The sequence below is a fragment of the Uranotaenia lowii genome, chromosome 2 (assembly GCF_029784155.1).
Source record: "Uranotaenia lowii strain MFRU-FL chromosome 2, ASM2978415v1, whole genome shotgun sequence".
Classification (NCBI taxonomy): Eukaryota; Metazoa; Arthropoda; class Insecta; order Diptera; family Culicidae; genus Uranotaenia; species Uranotaenia lowii.
In genome coordinates, this window is record NC_073692.1 from 182655320 (window position 1) to 182674024 (window position 18705).

The 18705-nt window shown below is 34.4% G+C and overlaps 1 protein-coding gene across 1 annotated transcript; it reads left to right on the plus strand.

The window, feature by feature from the left end:
* The first annotated feature begins 2170 nt into the window (after positions 1 to 2170).
* LOC129742141 (ctenidin-1-like) lies at positions 2171 to 2689 on the plus strand. The gene has a single exon (XM_055733984.1). It carries the CDS (start codon positions 2171 to 2173, stop codon positions 2687 to 2689), a length of 519 nt encoding a protein of 172 aa, XP_055589959.1.
* Positions 2690 to 18705: the final 16016 nt, after the last annotated feature.

The following is an 18705-nucleotide window of genomic DNA, read 5'->3' on the forward strand; positions in this document are numbered from 1 at the left end:
ACTGATGGCATGGGTTCGATTCCCATCTCGGAACTGGGTGTTAAATGTTAATATTAAGTTGTCCATGTCAATTATTCAGTCTGTAAAGCCTAAATCGGTTAAGACGGTGTATGTCTTTTTTTTTTATTACTCGAATGGACATGTATTAAAACTAACATAACTTTTACAAATCTTGATGAAATTTCGCCAAATTTTGACAGAAAGTTCGATTATAGTTGAGCAACAAAATGGACCAAAAAACTTGGGAGTCAAGTGCTTGAAGCGCCACACAGCGGCCAATCCGAGAACTTTTTCAACAGATCTTCATGACTTCGCATCGAAAATCAATAATTTCATAACGAATGACACACTTCTGCCCACCATAAATCAACTAGGGCTCATTGTCTTGAATGTAGATTGCAAATGAAACCAAAAGCAAGCGAAAAAAAATTATCTTGTTTGAGTTATAGGGTTTTAAATTTTACCAGTCATTTTGACTGGTCACGGTCCGAGTGCCCATGGCGAAATTTTTCTCGCTTATTAAAAGAGCTGGTTAAATAAAAAATACTCAGTTTAGTAGGATTCAAAATTCATGAAAAGTCGTATTTTTTGCGAATTTTTAAAGTTAAGTATTGAAAAGATATTCAACAAACAAAGTGTCCAACCAGTCATTTTGACTGGTGCGGTCTTTCTAGTGTTAAGGGGGGGAAAGGTCCAACGGGTATAAAAAAACACCATTTTCACGATTTTTTTTCTAGAGCTATCGTTCAAACAAATGTATTCAAATTTTTTGCATTACACAAAGCATTGTTAAAAGAACATTTAGTAATTTTTTCGTAGAAAAATATTGAAAAATGAGCCGGTGACGGAGCACTTTCGAGGATGCTTTTTAGAAAACAGGGTTTGCGGTGGACACTGTATCTCAGCACAGAATCATCTGAAGTCAAAAAATCAGAGCAAAATATTTTTAAAGGATGTTTTTCTGGACCCCAAAGTTTTGATTTAACTTAAATTTTTTTTTATGAAATTTCTGTGGCTGTTTGAAGTAAAAAGTATGATTTTTCATGAAAAAATCCGCCATTTTTCACCTGTAAAATCTTCCCAAAGTAAAAAAAAACAAAAAAAAACGTTGGGGTCTGGTATTTTATATGTAGAAAATATGATCCAAATTTGAAAAGAATCGGATAAGTAGTTTTCAAATGACGATGTCCACGGACTTTAAAAATGTGCTTTCGAGAAAAACGCGTTTGAAGTTTCTGCTATCTCTCTCTCTCTTGCAGTATTAGATAAGAGGAGATAAAGGCCCCTAATTTCTACAGTTTTGCTTCGATTGACTTGAAAATTTGACACAACATTCTTGAAATGTTTTACAATAAGAAAATTGATTTTAAAAGTCGATTGTTATGAAATGAAAAAATCTTATATTAAACAGGAACAAGAATAAAGCCATTTCTTAACATAAATCAACTGACACTTTTGTTGCAAATTAGCCCTTTTTCCATAGAAACCTTTCTTATGTTGCGAAATGACATTTGCAGAGAAAAAAAAGCTTATGGTTAAATCAATGCAATTTACATTCATCAGGTTAGATACCAACTAGGGCACACGTTGTAACTATAATTATTCTTTCCACACCTTGTCACTGCCATTCATTAGTTGAACCTATTTGTTAGGGTCAGCTGTGATTGATGACAGTGTTTTTTTTTTCTGCGAAATCGATTTGCATTATACTTTGCATGTTTTTTCCGGTCCGGGTTGATTTTTTTCCTCTGATATTAAACAATATTCATTCAATGTGGTCCCAATCGGTACATACCCGGAACCGCAGTTTTTAAGGAAGAAACAGCAACGTAATGCAAATTCTAATGACATCCACAGGGCTCGCTTGGTGTCCATAGGAAAAAAGTTGCATATTTTAGCGGTTTCGCCGATGGGTGTTCTCGTTAACAGAAAACTGCTTTTTGTTGTTACCAAAAAGTGCTTTTTGCTATGTCAATGAAACACTTTTGTGGCATGTTTTAAAACAAGTTGGGTTTCCAGCTTAGTGCAGCAACTTTGGTGACTCGCCCAGATAAATGGTAATTGAAGTGATGATACTATAAATGCTCTAGGGAGGGTCTTCAGGAGTCACAGTTCACTTTTGATAGTCTTCAACGTATCTTCCCAGCTTAAACCAAATCCATCCAACAAGATGAAATACTGCGTAGCCGCCTTCCTGATCGTCAGCTGTTCCCTGGCCAGCCAAGCCCTCCCGGCCTACGACCAAGGCCATGGCGGACACGCCGCTGCCGGAGGATACGGTGGACACCAGGCCGCTGGAGGATACGGAGGTCATCAAGCCGCTGCCGGACATGGAGGTCATGGAGCCGGATACGGTGGAGCTAGCCACGGAGCCAGCCACGGAGGAAGCTACGGAGGTCACCACGGAGGTTCGGTCCATGCTGGCCCAGCTGTTGTCCACACTTACTCCGCCAAGGCCCCAGCTGTCAAGTGCGGTGCCAACCTGTTGGTCGGATGTGCCCCTCATGTAGCCCATGTCCCATGCGTCCCAAGCCACGGTGGACACGGAGGCTACGGACACGGAGGTCATGGAGCTAGCCACGGAGGAGCCGCTCATGGAGGTCATGGATACGCCGCTGCCCCCAGCCACCACGGAGGTCATGGAGGATACCGTGCCCAGGCCGATCAGTTCGAAGGTGATGATGAGTAAACTGTCATACGCACACCAGCCTCAGAAATTGACTCCCGCCGAATTGTTGAAACAACAACAAAAAAACCCTGAATAACGAGAACAAGACTGATAAATGATGCGATAGAAAGAGAGCAGAAGAAGATCCCCAAGATGGAGTAGGAGAGAAAAACAATGCCTTAAATCAACGAGGATTCCGATTGGTGTGAAGTATACAAGTGTGTGTAGCAAACTTTTTATTCTGTGTCCAATTGCCAGAGTAACTTTGTTTGAGTACCGAATGTGTTGAATAAAAGTCTTCATGGTTAAAGGTAAAATACATGTAGCATCTTGTTTTTGAAAGAAAGTTCTTTACAGCAGTTCCACATCCTTATATGTTTCATTCATACCAAAAGCTCATGTTTTTTATAAATAAATAAATAAATAAATAAAAGAACTTAAAGGCATCCGGGTTCTCATGTATTTGTATTATTAACATATGTATATCCAATGCAGATAATTTAATAGGGATTATTTTCAGGTTATGGATCCATTTAAATAAGTAAGTATTCGTCACAGATTTTTTTTTATCTTTTCATCTCACGAGTTTTTTTTTAAATTTTAATCAAAAACAGGAATGCAATAAAAGCCAAACAGTCACTTGAATAAGAATAATAATTTTGTTGAAAAAATGGCTATTTGCTTTTTAAAGGTTCAAAAAAAACTTCTGAGATTTGTTTGCATACTGTTTCAATTAAATGTAAAAAAAATCCTCGAGCATCATGATGAATATTTTCAGCAAGAATTTAAGGCAATCGCTGAAGAAATAAGTCTGATTATAAGGATTTTACTAAAAAAGTTTTTCAACATTTAATTTCTGAACGTGGTTATGAAAAAAAATCACAAAAATCGCAGTTACAAACTAGGAGTTTTTGAAACATCGCGCATTAAAGAAATTATCGAAGTTATTATAACAATTTGCTTAAACGAATGTTTTCAAAATCACATACAAATTGAGTATAATTGAGCGAATACCTCGCCACTTTTTTGGTTTGGTTGCTTATATACACCCAGTAGAGTGCCTCTAATGTGTATGAGAAATTTAAAACCTGTGAAATGTTATGAGCCTGAAGTTTGTATGGGGTTTTGAGACATTTTTTTCGGGACTTTGATCTCCTTCGGCCGATTTCTTGAGAATACGGTTTGAAACCTCAACTATGGAAAATATTTTATATCACATTTCGATTTCGATTTGAGTTGAGATAAATGTGTTAATAAGCTTCAAAAATGAGCTAATTTTGTCAAGGGTTATATTCATCACTGTTAATGAGGCGACGGCAACGAACGAAACACTCAATTTAAAATGCATGCCATTTCGTCAAATAATGATCGATTTCAACCTTTTTTGTGTCGATTTTCAATATTGACAAATTTTAGGGAAAAAATGGGTGACCGAAAAAAAATCTTAAAACATGATTCTCATCCCATATTGTTATGTAAAAGTAAGCCAAAATTGTTGAAATCGTTCATTATTTTACGAAATGGCGAGGGCATAACTTTTTCAAAAGTCGGATCATTTGGGGCCCAAGTTTTAATTTATTTTTCTTTATTTTGTTCCTGATAGAGTGTCCAATCCTGGGATTTCTTGAGCGGGAATTCCCGAAAATCAAGAACTTTTGGGAAATTCCGAATCTCGGGAAACGCTGAAGAATCCCAGGAATTCCCAAACCCAATAAAAAGAGATAAATTCCTTAAAATTCACACGACATTAAAAAATGAATCAAATTCAGCAAGAAAAGCTGTTGGAAGCACTGGTGTTCGTAACGCCTAACGGAATCCTGGCGAGAAAGACCAGCAACGATGATCTGTCAAAGATCCATGATCATTAGGACAACGGAAGTGGAAAGAAAAGAAGAAACGATCAAGCAGTTTTCCGCCTATAGGACTTAAACATTTATATTATTATTGATAGATAAAGTTTGTATACACTAGTTTTTATTACTTGGGTCAACCATAAACTAAATTTAAGTGAATAACTCGAGCAAACCGAACGTGAGTTAAAAAATTATAACATTTGAATATTTATAAAACCTCCAATCTGAAATTGTACCGCAGTTCGAGTTCAGTGTCCGTTTCACTTTTTTATGCAGACATCAATCAGATTGTTTTTGTATATGCCTCACGTGAGTTACCGAAACAGATTAACTATCAGCACAATAATTTATTTATGTAACTGTAATCTACCAGGTATAAGCAAACAGAAAAACTCTCCTTATGGTAATCGGTCAGTTGACTTAAGTATATTCTAAAACCGTGGGTAGTCTGTTTTTGTGGTGAAAAGTGAAAACTGTGCCAAAGTTTCGATGCTGAGGAAAATTCATCCCAAAATTCCTGGACAACCGGATTATATCCGAGAAACACTTAACACAATAAAAAGACAGCTTTACACGATCAGCCGAGTCGACAACAACCAAAAAATGACACTTTTTAGTGCCTGAAGAAGATCCAAAAATGATTGAATCGTTGGATTCAGAAAACAAAAATCGTTTTTGCTCTAAAATAGACTGCAAGCCGTAATTTCCCAGGAAAAGATACATTTGTAAATCTGTCTATCTCAAACATAAAAAACCTTATTTATTAATGTTGGAACTTACGGTTTCCTCCGGCGTCCGGAACAGCAGCAAACTGCTGCTACCACAATCAGAACCAAAATATTGTTTGGTGATGATGATGAACACGGTACAAATATTTACATCATCGCACGGTTAAGAGAGACTACTCAAATTGGGTTCGTGGTAACATAACAGTAATGCCAGATATTCTGGGTAAGAGTATCAAAGTACTAATTCAGAAATGAGTACTTTCCCGGTTAGGGAAGATGATAAGTGGAGATTGAGACAATGGTAGTCGCTCATGAATTGTGTGGTGATGTAATGACTAGACTGACGAAACATGAAAAAATTTATAAAGTTGTATTCCACTGACCTCACAGACGAATCATGAAAAAAGATATCTCCATTCCACCACTGAAACGTGCGTTTTCAACATTTAATTCATATTCTGGGAAGATATTTTGTTAAATCAATCAAAAATATTTGTTGTTGAAATATACTTTCAAATAATCAAAAAAAAATATAAATGTTACTGAAAGCCTTGATTATAAATAAAAAATTTGAGATGAATAAACCATTGCTGTTTAAAATCAGTTCAGAAAAAAAAAACAAATATTTATAATTAGTTCTGAGATGGAGTTTTATGTAATAACTTCTAAAAACTTTATCATAAATCATGAAAGTTACCGTTGCGAATCGTCACATACTTAATTTAAACTCCTTGATCCAATTCAATTAAGTATTGATTCTTGCAGTGGAAGACTTCTTTCATAAAAAGAAAGAGTTGAGTGACTTAATGAGGACACAAATGAGGACTTAATTGAGTGACACGAATGAGGAAAAGATTTATTATATCAAAAAAAATCTCTAACAGATTTGAAATGAGCTCACATAAAAAAGCACAACTTTTAATGCCTTTATGCGATGGTATAACTCGGTGCTTCATTGCCTCAAAAAGACTATAATTGACTGGTTCATATAAAAAAGCTGAAATTATATGATAAACAGCATTATGAAATTAGGTGTATGCAGAATATACAAACTTACTCCCGGCACATAAAAACTTTATAAGTAAAATGCCTTAATAAAACCATTCGTAAATAGAAAAAAGAATACACAAATAAAAACGCAAATGGGTAAGACTATTACAATTCAGTTGAAAGTGGATTGTAAAATCGGATAATATGATGCAAAATATTATGATAGACAACTGTCCAATAGGGTGGCCCAAAATTGTACTACGTCTTGGATTTTGGGAGCTCAAGCTTCAAATGATAGCTAAGGGTATAAGAAACAAACTTTTGTAAGGCAGCGACTCAGAAAAATGATGTTTAGAGGTCGCACTGGTTCGATTTATGGAAAAATTCCATTTTTTCGACATTTTGTTCTAATAACGTCTTCAGATCTTGACAACGTATCAAACATGTGTCTCTAATATTTTTTAAATTTTATTTAAAATGTAAGTTTTAAACTAAAAATTTATTGGGGCTGTTTTGGACTCTCAATTTGTACGTATGATTTTTTAAACTTCGCAATACTATGAATTCTGGTACAAAAATAATTAAAATTAACCAAAAAAGTGTACTTTGGATTAAGGTTTTTTATCAATATTGAATTCAAAAGATGCGCGACGTTATGATGTGCAACTTTGTAGGAGATGTATAGCTATGAATTGTCATTTCAAAGTAATTCAAGTTTCACTGTGGAAAAATGTCTCAATTTTCAAATTTTTGCTAAGAATTGCTTTATATTATGCTGTGGATGAGTTTCGAGCAGTCCAAACTTCTGATATCAAACTTTTTCATCCTTTTATCGATCCTTGAATCAGCCTAAACGAGCATGACTAGTTTCTAGATTTTAATTTTAAATTTATTTAGTGGTTGTAGCCATAACACATTCCTCAAACCGTCACCCAAGTATGGGTAACACGACCTTCAATCAATAAAAAATCTAGAAACTTGGAATGGTTTTTTCTGGTGATTTAAGGATCGATAAAAGGATGAAAAAAATCTGATATCAGGAGTTTATTTGGTTCTTAGATTGCTTGAAACTCATCCATAGCATAATATAAAGCAATTCTTAGCAAACATTTGAAAATTGTGACTTTTTTCCACAGTAAAACTTGAATTACTTTGAAATGACAAGTCATAGCTTTACACTTTCTTCTGCAACGTTGCACAAAATAACGCAGCGCATCTTTTGAATTCAATGTTGTTTAAAAATCTTAATCCAAAGTACACTTTTTTTGTTAATTTTAATTATTTTTTTTTACAATAATTCATAGTATATCAATTTCTTCTTTTGTCAGCCCCCTCCCTCCCCCCCTTCGAAAATTTCAAAAACCCCGAAGGGGGAAATAAATAAAGTTTGAAGTATTTAAGGTAAATTTCGAAAAAAAAACTTAAGTATTCGAAAGATCACAAGACCAGAAAACTAAATTTGGGAAGATGAGAGTTATTTCACCTTTCGTTTTCTTCATTTTATTGAATTTTGTTTATACAAAATTACCAGATTTATAGGTTTTGTGCAATGATATAGTATGCAAATTTGTTGCATACAAGATTTCGTGCAATTTATTCCAATTTATTTGTTTTTTCGTATTATTACGTACACCTTCTATGCAACAAATGTGAACGACAACTTTAACACAAGAATTAAAAATAGGATTTTTTATTCTCAGCCCAAAACAACTTAAAAAAGCTTATGAATCTTTAAAAATTTATGAATGTTTATACCGAAGTGATGTATTATAATCTTATTCACAGTTTGGAAGTAAAAAAGTTCCTTACTATCATGAACTTATAAAGTTTCGCTTGATTGAAAACCCAAAATTAAGTGATAAAAATTTTTCGATTTACTCTATTTATTTTTCGGAAGCGAAAATAAAGCTTGCGCTGCCGATCGCCGTGGTAAATTATACACCGTTGGATAGGTGAAAGTCTCAACAAAAACATATCTTAAAATCAGCTGCTAGTTTTTGCTATATTTTTAATACGATGTCATTGAGTGGAACGCTGTTTGGTTTAAAAATGCAAATTTTAAAGTATTAATACAGAGTAAACCAAGCATTGTTTGCTTCGATACATATGCAAATTCACCTTAAAACATCAGTTTTAATATTTATCCAACCAACCTTGAGGACATTATGAGCCTCTACTCAATTTTAACAAAAATATTCATAATTAATCGAAAAATATCCAATTTCCCAGTATAAAGCCCAAACCCCGTTTTAGAAATTATTGGGAGAAATGCAAACTTTGAAAAAAAAAATCTAATTTATTATTTTTTACAACTTTCAGCCTATAATCTTTAACAAAATAGCTTTTTAATAATTTTTTCCTACTTTTTTTTATTTTGAACCACTGTGGGACGGTCCAGCGTCGGGTGGACTGATTATTCGCAAAATTGCAGAGCTTATAGTGTAGACCTCAGGCAGTCTATCGATCAAGACTGGTGAATTAAGGATGAGATGTTTTTCACTGGAGAAACTTGACATGGGATGACCTATTTGTATTCTTGATATTATTTTTTAAGCTTTTCGTTTTTATTTTATTTTAAAGGTTTGTTTTTTTCATTTTGGCCACTAGTTTTATTTATAGTGGTTCCGTAGAAACTCCCCGAACTAACAGAAAACATCAATTCATCAATGGTAATTGGAACATGTTTTATTTTCCACCCCTACCCGCATTTTCTCGGAACTCGAAGATAAACAATTGTCCGAATGGAAAAGTTATCGCCGGATGTTGGTGTTTGTCGAATAGCTGCAAAGGATAAATCAGAAGTGAAAAAAATGGTCCAAATGAAATAATCCTCTAGCCCTAAGAGATATCAGCACCAACTTTCCCAACTTTTCGACCAAGTTGCAATTGGCAGAAAGTTTTTTTTCTTTACGGAAATGGAATCCCTTAGCAAAATCCGACAACAGAAATGGCAGATGAAATGAATCATTTCGATTCAAGACGGGGCGTCGCGGCGACGAAGAGGCGTCAAGTTTGGTGGGAAAAAAAATTAGCAGCAAAAAGTTTTTTCGCTCAGACGTACACATCCACCCACAGATTTTGAAGTACCTTCTCAAAGTCAGACAGATCCCTTAGTGCAGGTGGTGGGGGAAGACTTTTGGCGTCGAAAAGTATTTTCCTCCCCCTTTGGCTTCTTTCCCCTTCCGGGAGAAGCAGCTTTGTCAACATTCAATTTTGCCGCACCGCAGCACAAAAGCATATCTGGGGGAGTTGTTTTTTTTTCTCCATTCTGATTTTGCTGCTGCTTCCAGAAATTGGCAACAGAAGTCGCAATTTTTACCGAAGTGTAAACAACGTTGTTTTCATCTGTCATGAATTATGATTATTGTTATTCGTATGGAGTGGTATTTATTGACGCACTTTTTAGTCCCGACAGTAAATTATGGTATGGAAAAGTTTTTTTGATATTTATGTGAATGCAAATATTCCCAACAGTTTCAACTTGAGAGCATATAATAAAGATGAATGGAAAGTGAAACTTGAGGTTCAAATATCAAAATATCGTTGATAAGAATAAGAAACTGTTATTTTATTTATTTTTTTTATTAATGAACACCTGGGTTTGGCCCATAAAAATGCTCACAGATAAAGATGCTCACCTTTAAAATAAATTAAAAAAATATTTTTCTGTTGCTTGCTTATGCAGTTGCGGCAGTTTTGAGTTTCGTGCGTTTTTGTTGAATTTCATTGAGCTTTTTTTTTTCACTTTTTGAAATTGGACCCGATGTTTTGCATTATCAAAAAATGCTGACCCACAGCTAGCTGCAGTAAATGGAATCAGTGGCTGAAAGTTACTTTTTTGCTTCTACAGTTTGTATATTGAACATTATTCAATCATAAGGCTAAAACAAAAAAAAATTATACTCGAATTCTTTGGTTTTTGCTTTTTATTACTAATTTCTAGATTAATCAATGCAAGAAGTTAATCACAAATTAATTTTCGGTAAATTGACTATTTTTCACGTCATATTGTGACTTTCTCTAGACCTAAACCATTCACAAGTAATAATCCCTTCGAAACAGCCACATTAATGGATTGTCTAGCGACCGGACAATCATCTTTTTCCACTTTTGAACCCATTATTATTTTTTTTTTGCTGTGGACCCACTACGATTTGCCTTAGACCGAAAACAATCAGGATAAGCTGATTGAGAAAAAGGGAGGGGTTGGGGTGGAATGGAATACTTGTTGAAGGTAAAGCAAAAGCTCAGCGCTCCGTGTAATTGCATTTGGACAGGCTGTGCAGCTAACAAAGCATAATATTTTTTCGCAAGATATGATTTTAAAGGAATAAGAAAGGCATTCGAATTAATCAGCTAGCAGCGAGCATGTTTAATAATTTTTTACTTAAAAAAATATTTATTTAATTGTTGTCCACAATGAATGAAAAGATATAAAAATGCCTTTTCGTCAACACTGGATTTAATTAACCATTGTATATCGTCCATTGTTTAGTAACATCATACGTCCAGGGTTGCTAGCGATTTTTCGTTTTGAATTTCGGGTTCTCCCGGTTCAAACTGATGAGTTTTCCGGTTTTTACTATGCTGATTATTAATCATAATATTATGATGGAAAAAATTCCCTTATAAAACACTAAAATTGTTAACCAGTTTCCTTAAACTTGTTAAGCAGTATGAAATAATGACGAATATTTCAACGTCTTGTATATCGTAGTCTTTTCATATCTAATTGACGGATTTTCAGCAAACTTCGGGCCCATAAAACGAAATTTATAACTACTCATTGTTAGGCTTCATAATTTCAACAATTTATCAAAAACGGGCTCGGTTGACTTGATCTTGAAATTTTTAAGGTTTACGGTTTCTTTTGAGTCCCTGTTCAGTTTTTAGTTTTTCTAGACTTTGTCCAGAGCTCAAATTCATGTTAAAGGAATTAGCTTTGGTTTCCATACAAAAGTTGAATAACTTTTCAAATTCCCTACTAATTTGAGCCAAAGTGTCGAATAAAATAAATAATTGTGAATGAGATTATTTGGTTATTTCTAAAGAATCAAACAGGGCCTAGATATCGAAAAGAGTGATAATGTTTTCCTGCTCAGGAAGCTCCAAGAAAAAGTTCAACGAACAAAGAAAAACAAAATCAAGTCCTTTTTTATTCAAAAATGGCCCATACTTTCTTATTTTAAAAACTAAATTTAAAACTCATGGGTATACAAATAGTTCAGATAATAAAAACTTTGTTTAACTTCTCTTGCAGCTGAATAATTGCTTTTTGAATTAAAAAATAAATGAAACATGTATGTCGAACACTAAATATTTGGCGTCGTCAACTTATACAAGTTATTGCAAACTAGATAACATAAAAGGTTATTGAAAAAGGCAATGAATATTTCGTTTGTTGGGTCATGGTCGATTAAAAGTGTTGATGGGGCTAAATGGCAATTGCATTCAAAAATTAATTAAAACATATATTTGAAAAATCCGTTGAAATTAACAAACATGACAATTTTTACGGCGATGTTCTGAAATTTCCGTTTTTTTTTCGGTTTCCTGGTGAGAAAATGTAAAACCAAAGTTTTCACGGTATTTCTGATTTTTCTGATTTGTCAATAACCTTAATTATATGTTGAATTTCACCAAAAATTGAAAAAAAAAACATTTTGTTTATTGGATGTTAAATAGTGATTTAATATAAAAACAAAAATAAAAATGACAACTGGTTTACTTACCAAGGGGTTTGATTCATCGTCCATTAATTTGCTGCAATAAAAGAAAATAATTGATTAAAATTAATCGTAAAAATGAAAAACTGGATTGATTGTATGAACGCTTAAAAACACTTGAAATAATGAATAAGTGTAGAATTTCTGTTTATGTAACACATAAAGTCTGCTTCATTTAATATTGGAACAAATTCTTTTGCTCATTGTGGCGCTCCTAGTGGACGGATTTGGAAACTTTTTTCACCCACGTGTCGGGAAATTCATTACCTTTCACCATGTATTTATGTCATAACACCAAACGATAGCATTTTGTAAACAACCGCCATGGAAGCCGAACGGAGAGATCAAATTGTGCACAGTTTTCTTGAAAATCCATTGTTGTTGGCATCGAAGCTAGCTAAACAGCTTAAAATGCCCAGAAATACCGTATGGCGTGTTATCAAGCAGTACAAGGAAACATTGACGACGGCTCGGAAGCCGCATTCGAAGCGTCGGAGTGGAACTGTCGACCGGAAACTGCGTGGGAAAGTCATCAAGGCCGTCAAGAGGAATCCGAATCTTTCAGACCGCGATTTGGCCAATAAGTTCCAGGCCACTCACAGTACGGTGCGACGAATTTGTCTCCGGGAAGGAATAAAGTCATTCCGAGCCAGCAAACAGCCAAATCGCACGCTGAAGCAGAACAATGTGGCCAGAATCCGTGCTCGAAAGCTGTACGACCAAGTGCTGACCAAGTTCGGACTTTGGGCAAATCCCAGGTCAAAAATTTTATTTGGCGACGGCTCGGGGGGATGTACCTGCAAAATTTAAGTTCGTGTTTGCGGATAAATTTGCCCTCAAGTACATGATTTGGCAGGGGATATGCAGTTGTGGACAGAAAAGGGTGTGCCCCGCCTAATGTGCCGAATTACGGGAAAAGTACGAGAATTTCTTCGAAACAGCAATGAATAATTTTTTTAATTTTTTTTTATACAGAGTAAGGGGGCATCCATTAATTACGTAACGCTTATAGGGGGGAGAGGGAGTAAGCTCGAGCGTTACGAATTGTGACATAGGGGAGGGGGGGGAGGTATGTTCATCGTTACGTAACGATTTTTTCCTTAAAATTTACAGTTTGAGAGCAGCTAACTTGATGTCATGCAATTTTTGCAGAATGATAAGCAAACCAAAATCAGCTTAAAATTTGTAAGCTTCAACATGATTAAACTAGTTTGTAACCTTTCCTCTTTACTGATTCTGAGATAGATTCCTTAAACTGTGTATTGAAAATCTAAGAAATAATCGCTAGAAAACCGAATATTATGTACATTTACCCCCAAGAATTCAATCTTCAGACGGAAATTTTACTATTTTTTCTCAGATGACTTAAAAATTCCATTTCCGACGAATATTACTAAGTAAAGTATATTTTACATAACAAGTTATGCTCCTTGAACAAAATAAATTAAACAAGGTAAATCATCAGTTAACAAGCACAGAACAACTAGTGGTAAGACAATCATTTTATTTTATCAGAGAATTATTATCAATGAGTACTAAGGAGCGATTTGGCTAGATATTTATTCCGTTTCGAAATACGTTAAAAAATTTATATTAAAAATTTTTTCTTACCATCGAAAATCATTATTCAAAAACATGAAAAGATGAGGGGGGGGGGGTAATTATCAGCGTTACGTAATTTTCATAGGGGGGTACGTCGAAGCGTGACGATTTGTGACATACGGGGGGGAGGGGGTCAAATAAGTGCATTTTTTGCGTTACGTAATTTATGGATGCCGCCTAAAGAAAATGCTACATTTGTATGAAAAACAAATTATGAATTCGTTAATAAATGACTGAACTACACGCAATTGTTTGTGTTCCAATATTAAATGAAGCAGACTTTATAAAGATTAAATGTGTATCCAAATTTATGGCTTCATTGTTTTACTCTTTGATTCAGAATTGTTGTTTTACTACTTAAACTAAGTGATATCGAAAACGTGGAATTTTATTATTGTATATTTACAAAAGATTTGGAAGAGCGAAGTATTTTGAACTCTTTAAGCTTTTTTACATAAGGCTATGATCATTTAGTATCCGGGCAGTTACAAACGTGTTTATTTTAAAAACTATTCATTTGATCGTAAAACTTTCCATGGAGGAAATGAAGGTGTTGATACGACATTTAATTTAAAAATATAAAAAAATATATTTATCTTTGATTTCAAGAAATACTCGAACTTTTTCATAAAATCTCTTTTTTATCTTTGCACACTTTTTTCAGACATGTATTGATTTTTTTTAGCACAGAAGCAAAACCTTTGCAAAATCATGATATTTTACACAAACTCGCCTGGAAAAAGCAATTGGAATCTGGTTGGAACTTTTTCATGAGTAGGCATCTTAAAGAATTTGATTTCTTAAATCCGGCTTTAACATAAATTTTGTTGTCCATCAGAACACATCTGTCATAGTGCGTAAAAACCGGATGCACAGATTGCGATCTTTGGAACTGATCATTATTAGTTATTAACTTGGTGTCTACTAGTCAGGCAACACTTTTTGCCTGCCGGAAATGGATTTTTTCCATTATTTAAGGATTCTGAATTCAGTTATCCCCAATAACCATAGACTTTTTACCATTTTTAAGATCAACGGTTGCACTCCGATGGTTGGTTTGAACATCATGTGGATCCTAGAGTGGCTCCTTATACTTCTTATCCATTTAGTTCGAAAAAAAAACTCAACTTGACGTATTTCTTTCAATTTTGCATTTAAAAAACCTGAACACCCCTCATTCTGAAGGTGTGTGTGTAGAATGTTGCTTTTATTTTGATTTTGGAATCCACTCTTCAGTTGTCAAAATGCCGTCCAAGGAAGAAGAACAGCGTATCAAAATTTCGCTCGCGCATCGCGAAAATCCGAGCTACTCGCACGCAAAGCTGGCAAAATCGCTAAAAGTTGCCAAACCAACCGTTACAAATGTTATTTAAGTGTTTGGGGAACGTTTGTAGACAGCTAGGAAGTCTGGATCGGGGGGAAATCGAAAACCGGAAGCTGCTTAGACGACAAAGAGAGTTGCCGGTACCTTTTTCTCCGAGATGCCGAAAATAAGCTGGGTGTATCGTCTTCAACCGTGCATCGAGCCAAAAAACGAGCCGGACTATCGACTTAAAAGAAGGTAGTGACTCTAAATCGCGATGATAAACAAAATACGACGGCCAAAGCGCGATACCGGAAGCTGTACACGACGATGCTGACGAAATTTGACTGCGTGGTAATGGACGACGAAACCTACGTCAAAGCCGACTACAAGCAGCTTCCGGACAGGAGTTTTATACGGCAAAAGGAAGGGGAAAGGTAGCAGATATTTTCAAGCACATGAAACAGTCAAAGTTTGCGAAGAAATATCTGGTTTGGCAAGCCATCTGTACCTGTGACTTGAAAAGAAGCATTTTCATAGCTTCCGGGACTGTCAACCAAGAAATTTACGTGAAAGAGTTATTGAATAAACATCTGCTGCCTTTCCTGAAAAACACGGTTGTTCCGTACTGTTTTGGCCGGATTTGGCATTTTGCCATTTCGGTTAAAAGGCCATGGAGTGGTACGCCACCAACAACGTGCAGGTGGTTCCCAAGAACAAGAACCCTCCCAACACGCCAGAGCTCCGCCCAATTGAGAAATACTGGGCTATTGTCAAGCGGAACCTAAAGAAGACCAAAAAACTGATAAGGATGAGCAGCAGTTCAAGGCAAACTGGCTTTCTGCGGTGAAGAAGGTGGACAAGGCGGCTGTACAAAATCTGATGGCAGGGGTTAAGCGTAAGGCCCGGCAATTCGGATTTGGAAAAGCGGAAGCCTAACTGAATATTTTTTCCTAAATTTAATACTAATTAAACTTGAAAAAGAAATTGAATTTGATTTTTCAAATAAACGATTTCACTGACTTACACGCGCTTTCCTTTGACCAAATTTTGACCGTATCACCCTTTAATCATCGATGGAATCCTTTACTTGATATTTTTAGTAAAAATCTGACTCACGCATACTCGATCCAGATTTTAGTCAAAAAATTTAATTTAAATAAACAACAATATTAATGTTGAACAATACAGCGTGGAATTCTCTGCAGATTTTTTTTAAAGAATTCTTACATTACATATTTCTGCATCAGAAAATTTTTTGAAGAGACATACACCGTCTCAGCCAATTTAGGCTTTACAGACTGAATAAATGACATGGACAATTTAAAATTAACATTAAACACCCAGTACCGAGATAGGAATCGAACCCATGTCATCATGTCAATTTGTTAAATTTGGTGTAGCTTATTTTGAGATAGGAATATAATGCCGAATTTAGATGTTTCTTTGCTTAGATCTCATCGCGGTCCCTAATGTGCCAAAATCTAGTGTTAAGATGGATATTTTTTTTATAAAACTCTGTTTTTACATGAATAAAAACTTGTAAAGTAAACTCAAAAAAACTTTATATTTGTGTTTTTCAGCCGAGTTTTGTCTTCAAATGCCTTTTATAAAAAATAATTTAAAATATTGAAATGATATCAACCAAAATTATAATTTTTCGATATCTTCTGACTTTAATTCCTTGACGAAAAATTATCTTGATTTTCATCTTTATTGTAAAACTCTTCAACGTGTTGAATCTTAATCTGAATAAATCTGAATTCAAAAGTTGAATTTTGAATCTGTTTCCGAGTTTTAATACGATTTCTGAATCTTATTTCATCAGAATTGAAAATTTAATGTTACCCAAAATAGTAAAAATCCTATTCCTAGCCCTCTTTCATGAATATTTAATTTTGAATTTTAATTTAATTTTGAAAATCTTGTAATCTTCTGTTATCTTTAAGATTATTTTAATTATTTATTTTTAAACCTCGTGAACCTTAATTATAATATCAACTTCCCAAATATGATGATTAAAAGTTTTAAATTCTGGATTGCCATTCTGAAGCTTTATTATGTTTGAATTCAGCATAAGTATTGAGTTTAAAAATTTCAAATCTGAGTGTTAAACAAAAACTCTACAAGATTACTATTTCTTTTCATATTCGGAAATTCTTCATCCAAAAATTTAAAATTTATATAAGCTCTGAAAATTATCAATCAAATTTTGTATGAAATGCAAAACTGAATTTGATCCAGGACCTCCTAACAGCCGTTTATTTCTTGTTTCTAATGATAATTCTTATTGAAAATCAAAAATCCTCAACCGGGAATAGAAATTTGAATAAGGTGTTGATACTTACGGTTTCGGCAGAGGAAATCTGCTGCTCCGTCGGCGAAACCAAAACAGTTTGTTTTGGTTCCGCATGCTTTGAGTCAATTTGCAATTGAAACAAAAGCGGTGATGATTGATGATGACAGCTAATGATGGTAAACACGGTGTAAATGTTTACATCATCACACTGTGAAGCCAAATAAATCAAATTGGGTTTGTGGTAACACAACAGTGTTGCCAAATATTCTGGGTAAGAATATCAAAGTACTCATTGAGAAATGAGTACTTTCCCGGTTAGAGGATATATGAAGTGACATATAGCTATCGCTAATTAATATAGTTGTGCTTCTGACCTCACAGACGAAACATGAATAAAGATAACTCTATTCCACCACTGAAACCTGCGTTTTTCAACATAAGGAAATACAATTTTGAGATCAATGCAATGGAACCAGAACCCCCTAAGTGAATTCAATCGCTTTCAAAATTTTATATTTAGAGCTGAATTTCTTAAAGCTAGTGAGAAAATTCTTAAATTTTTTTAGCATAATTCTGAACTTGAGATTGTAACTTTTAAACAACTTCATTGAATTATCAAAATGTGCTTGAGAATTAAAAATTGTAAGTATGGAGTAGGTCACCCCGAGTTACATTTTACATGTTAACATGGAAATGATATTTTATATTTCAGGTATCAGAATGGAGGTAGGATTATTAGCGGCACGTATCCAAATATACGGGGAAATTGTGCCTTTAAGCTTAAAGCGCTAATCGCTAACTGTTGACCAACATTAAGGCATTATATGAGCAAAACCAAAACTGTCAAATATAGGAATTTAAACAAGTCTCTGTGTTATACAAATCAAAACAACCGAATATTCGAACAATAACAAGAGCAAAAGAACGGAATGGGCAAGATGGGAGCTATAACTCTCAATAACTCTCTATGGTTAAAAATTTATGCGATGTATCGGTTTTGTGCAAAGTAGAAAATATGCAATTTTGTTTTGTGCAATCTTTTGTGCAATTCATTCCATTTTATTGCTTTTGGCATTATTGTTTGCTATCCTTTACGTTAATTAGCCTGTGTTCTGCTTTTCCAGACTTGCAGAAGCATTGTCAAACGTGAACTTTTATACAATTTCTATTTAAATTAGAACGAAGACTAAAACGGTGATTTCATTTTATTTTTAAATGAACTGATCTGTAAAATCTTTAAAAAACTGAATTGAGAAAAGCAAATATCTCAAAACTTGAAAACATACGCTTATGCAGAGATGTTTAAAATAGTTTTGTATTGTTGAACACATTTTTTTGTTATCTTCTTCTGTAAATGTGGCGAAAAAAAAGTGCTAAAAGAGAGAAATACGACACTGAACACATCTTTTCTCTACGCATTCCTCCAAGCAATCAGAATGTTGGCCAATGTCACCTTAACTTGATTAATGAAAAAAAGTTTATTCTAACACAAATAATTCGAGAGATTGATACAAATATATGGAAGTTAGCAGCCTT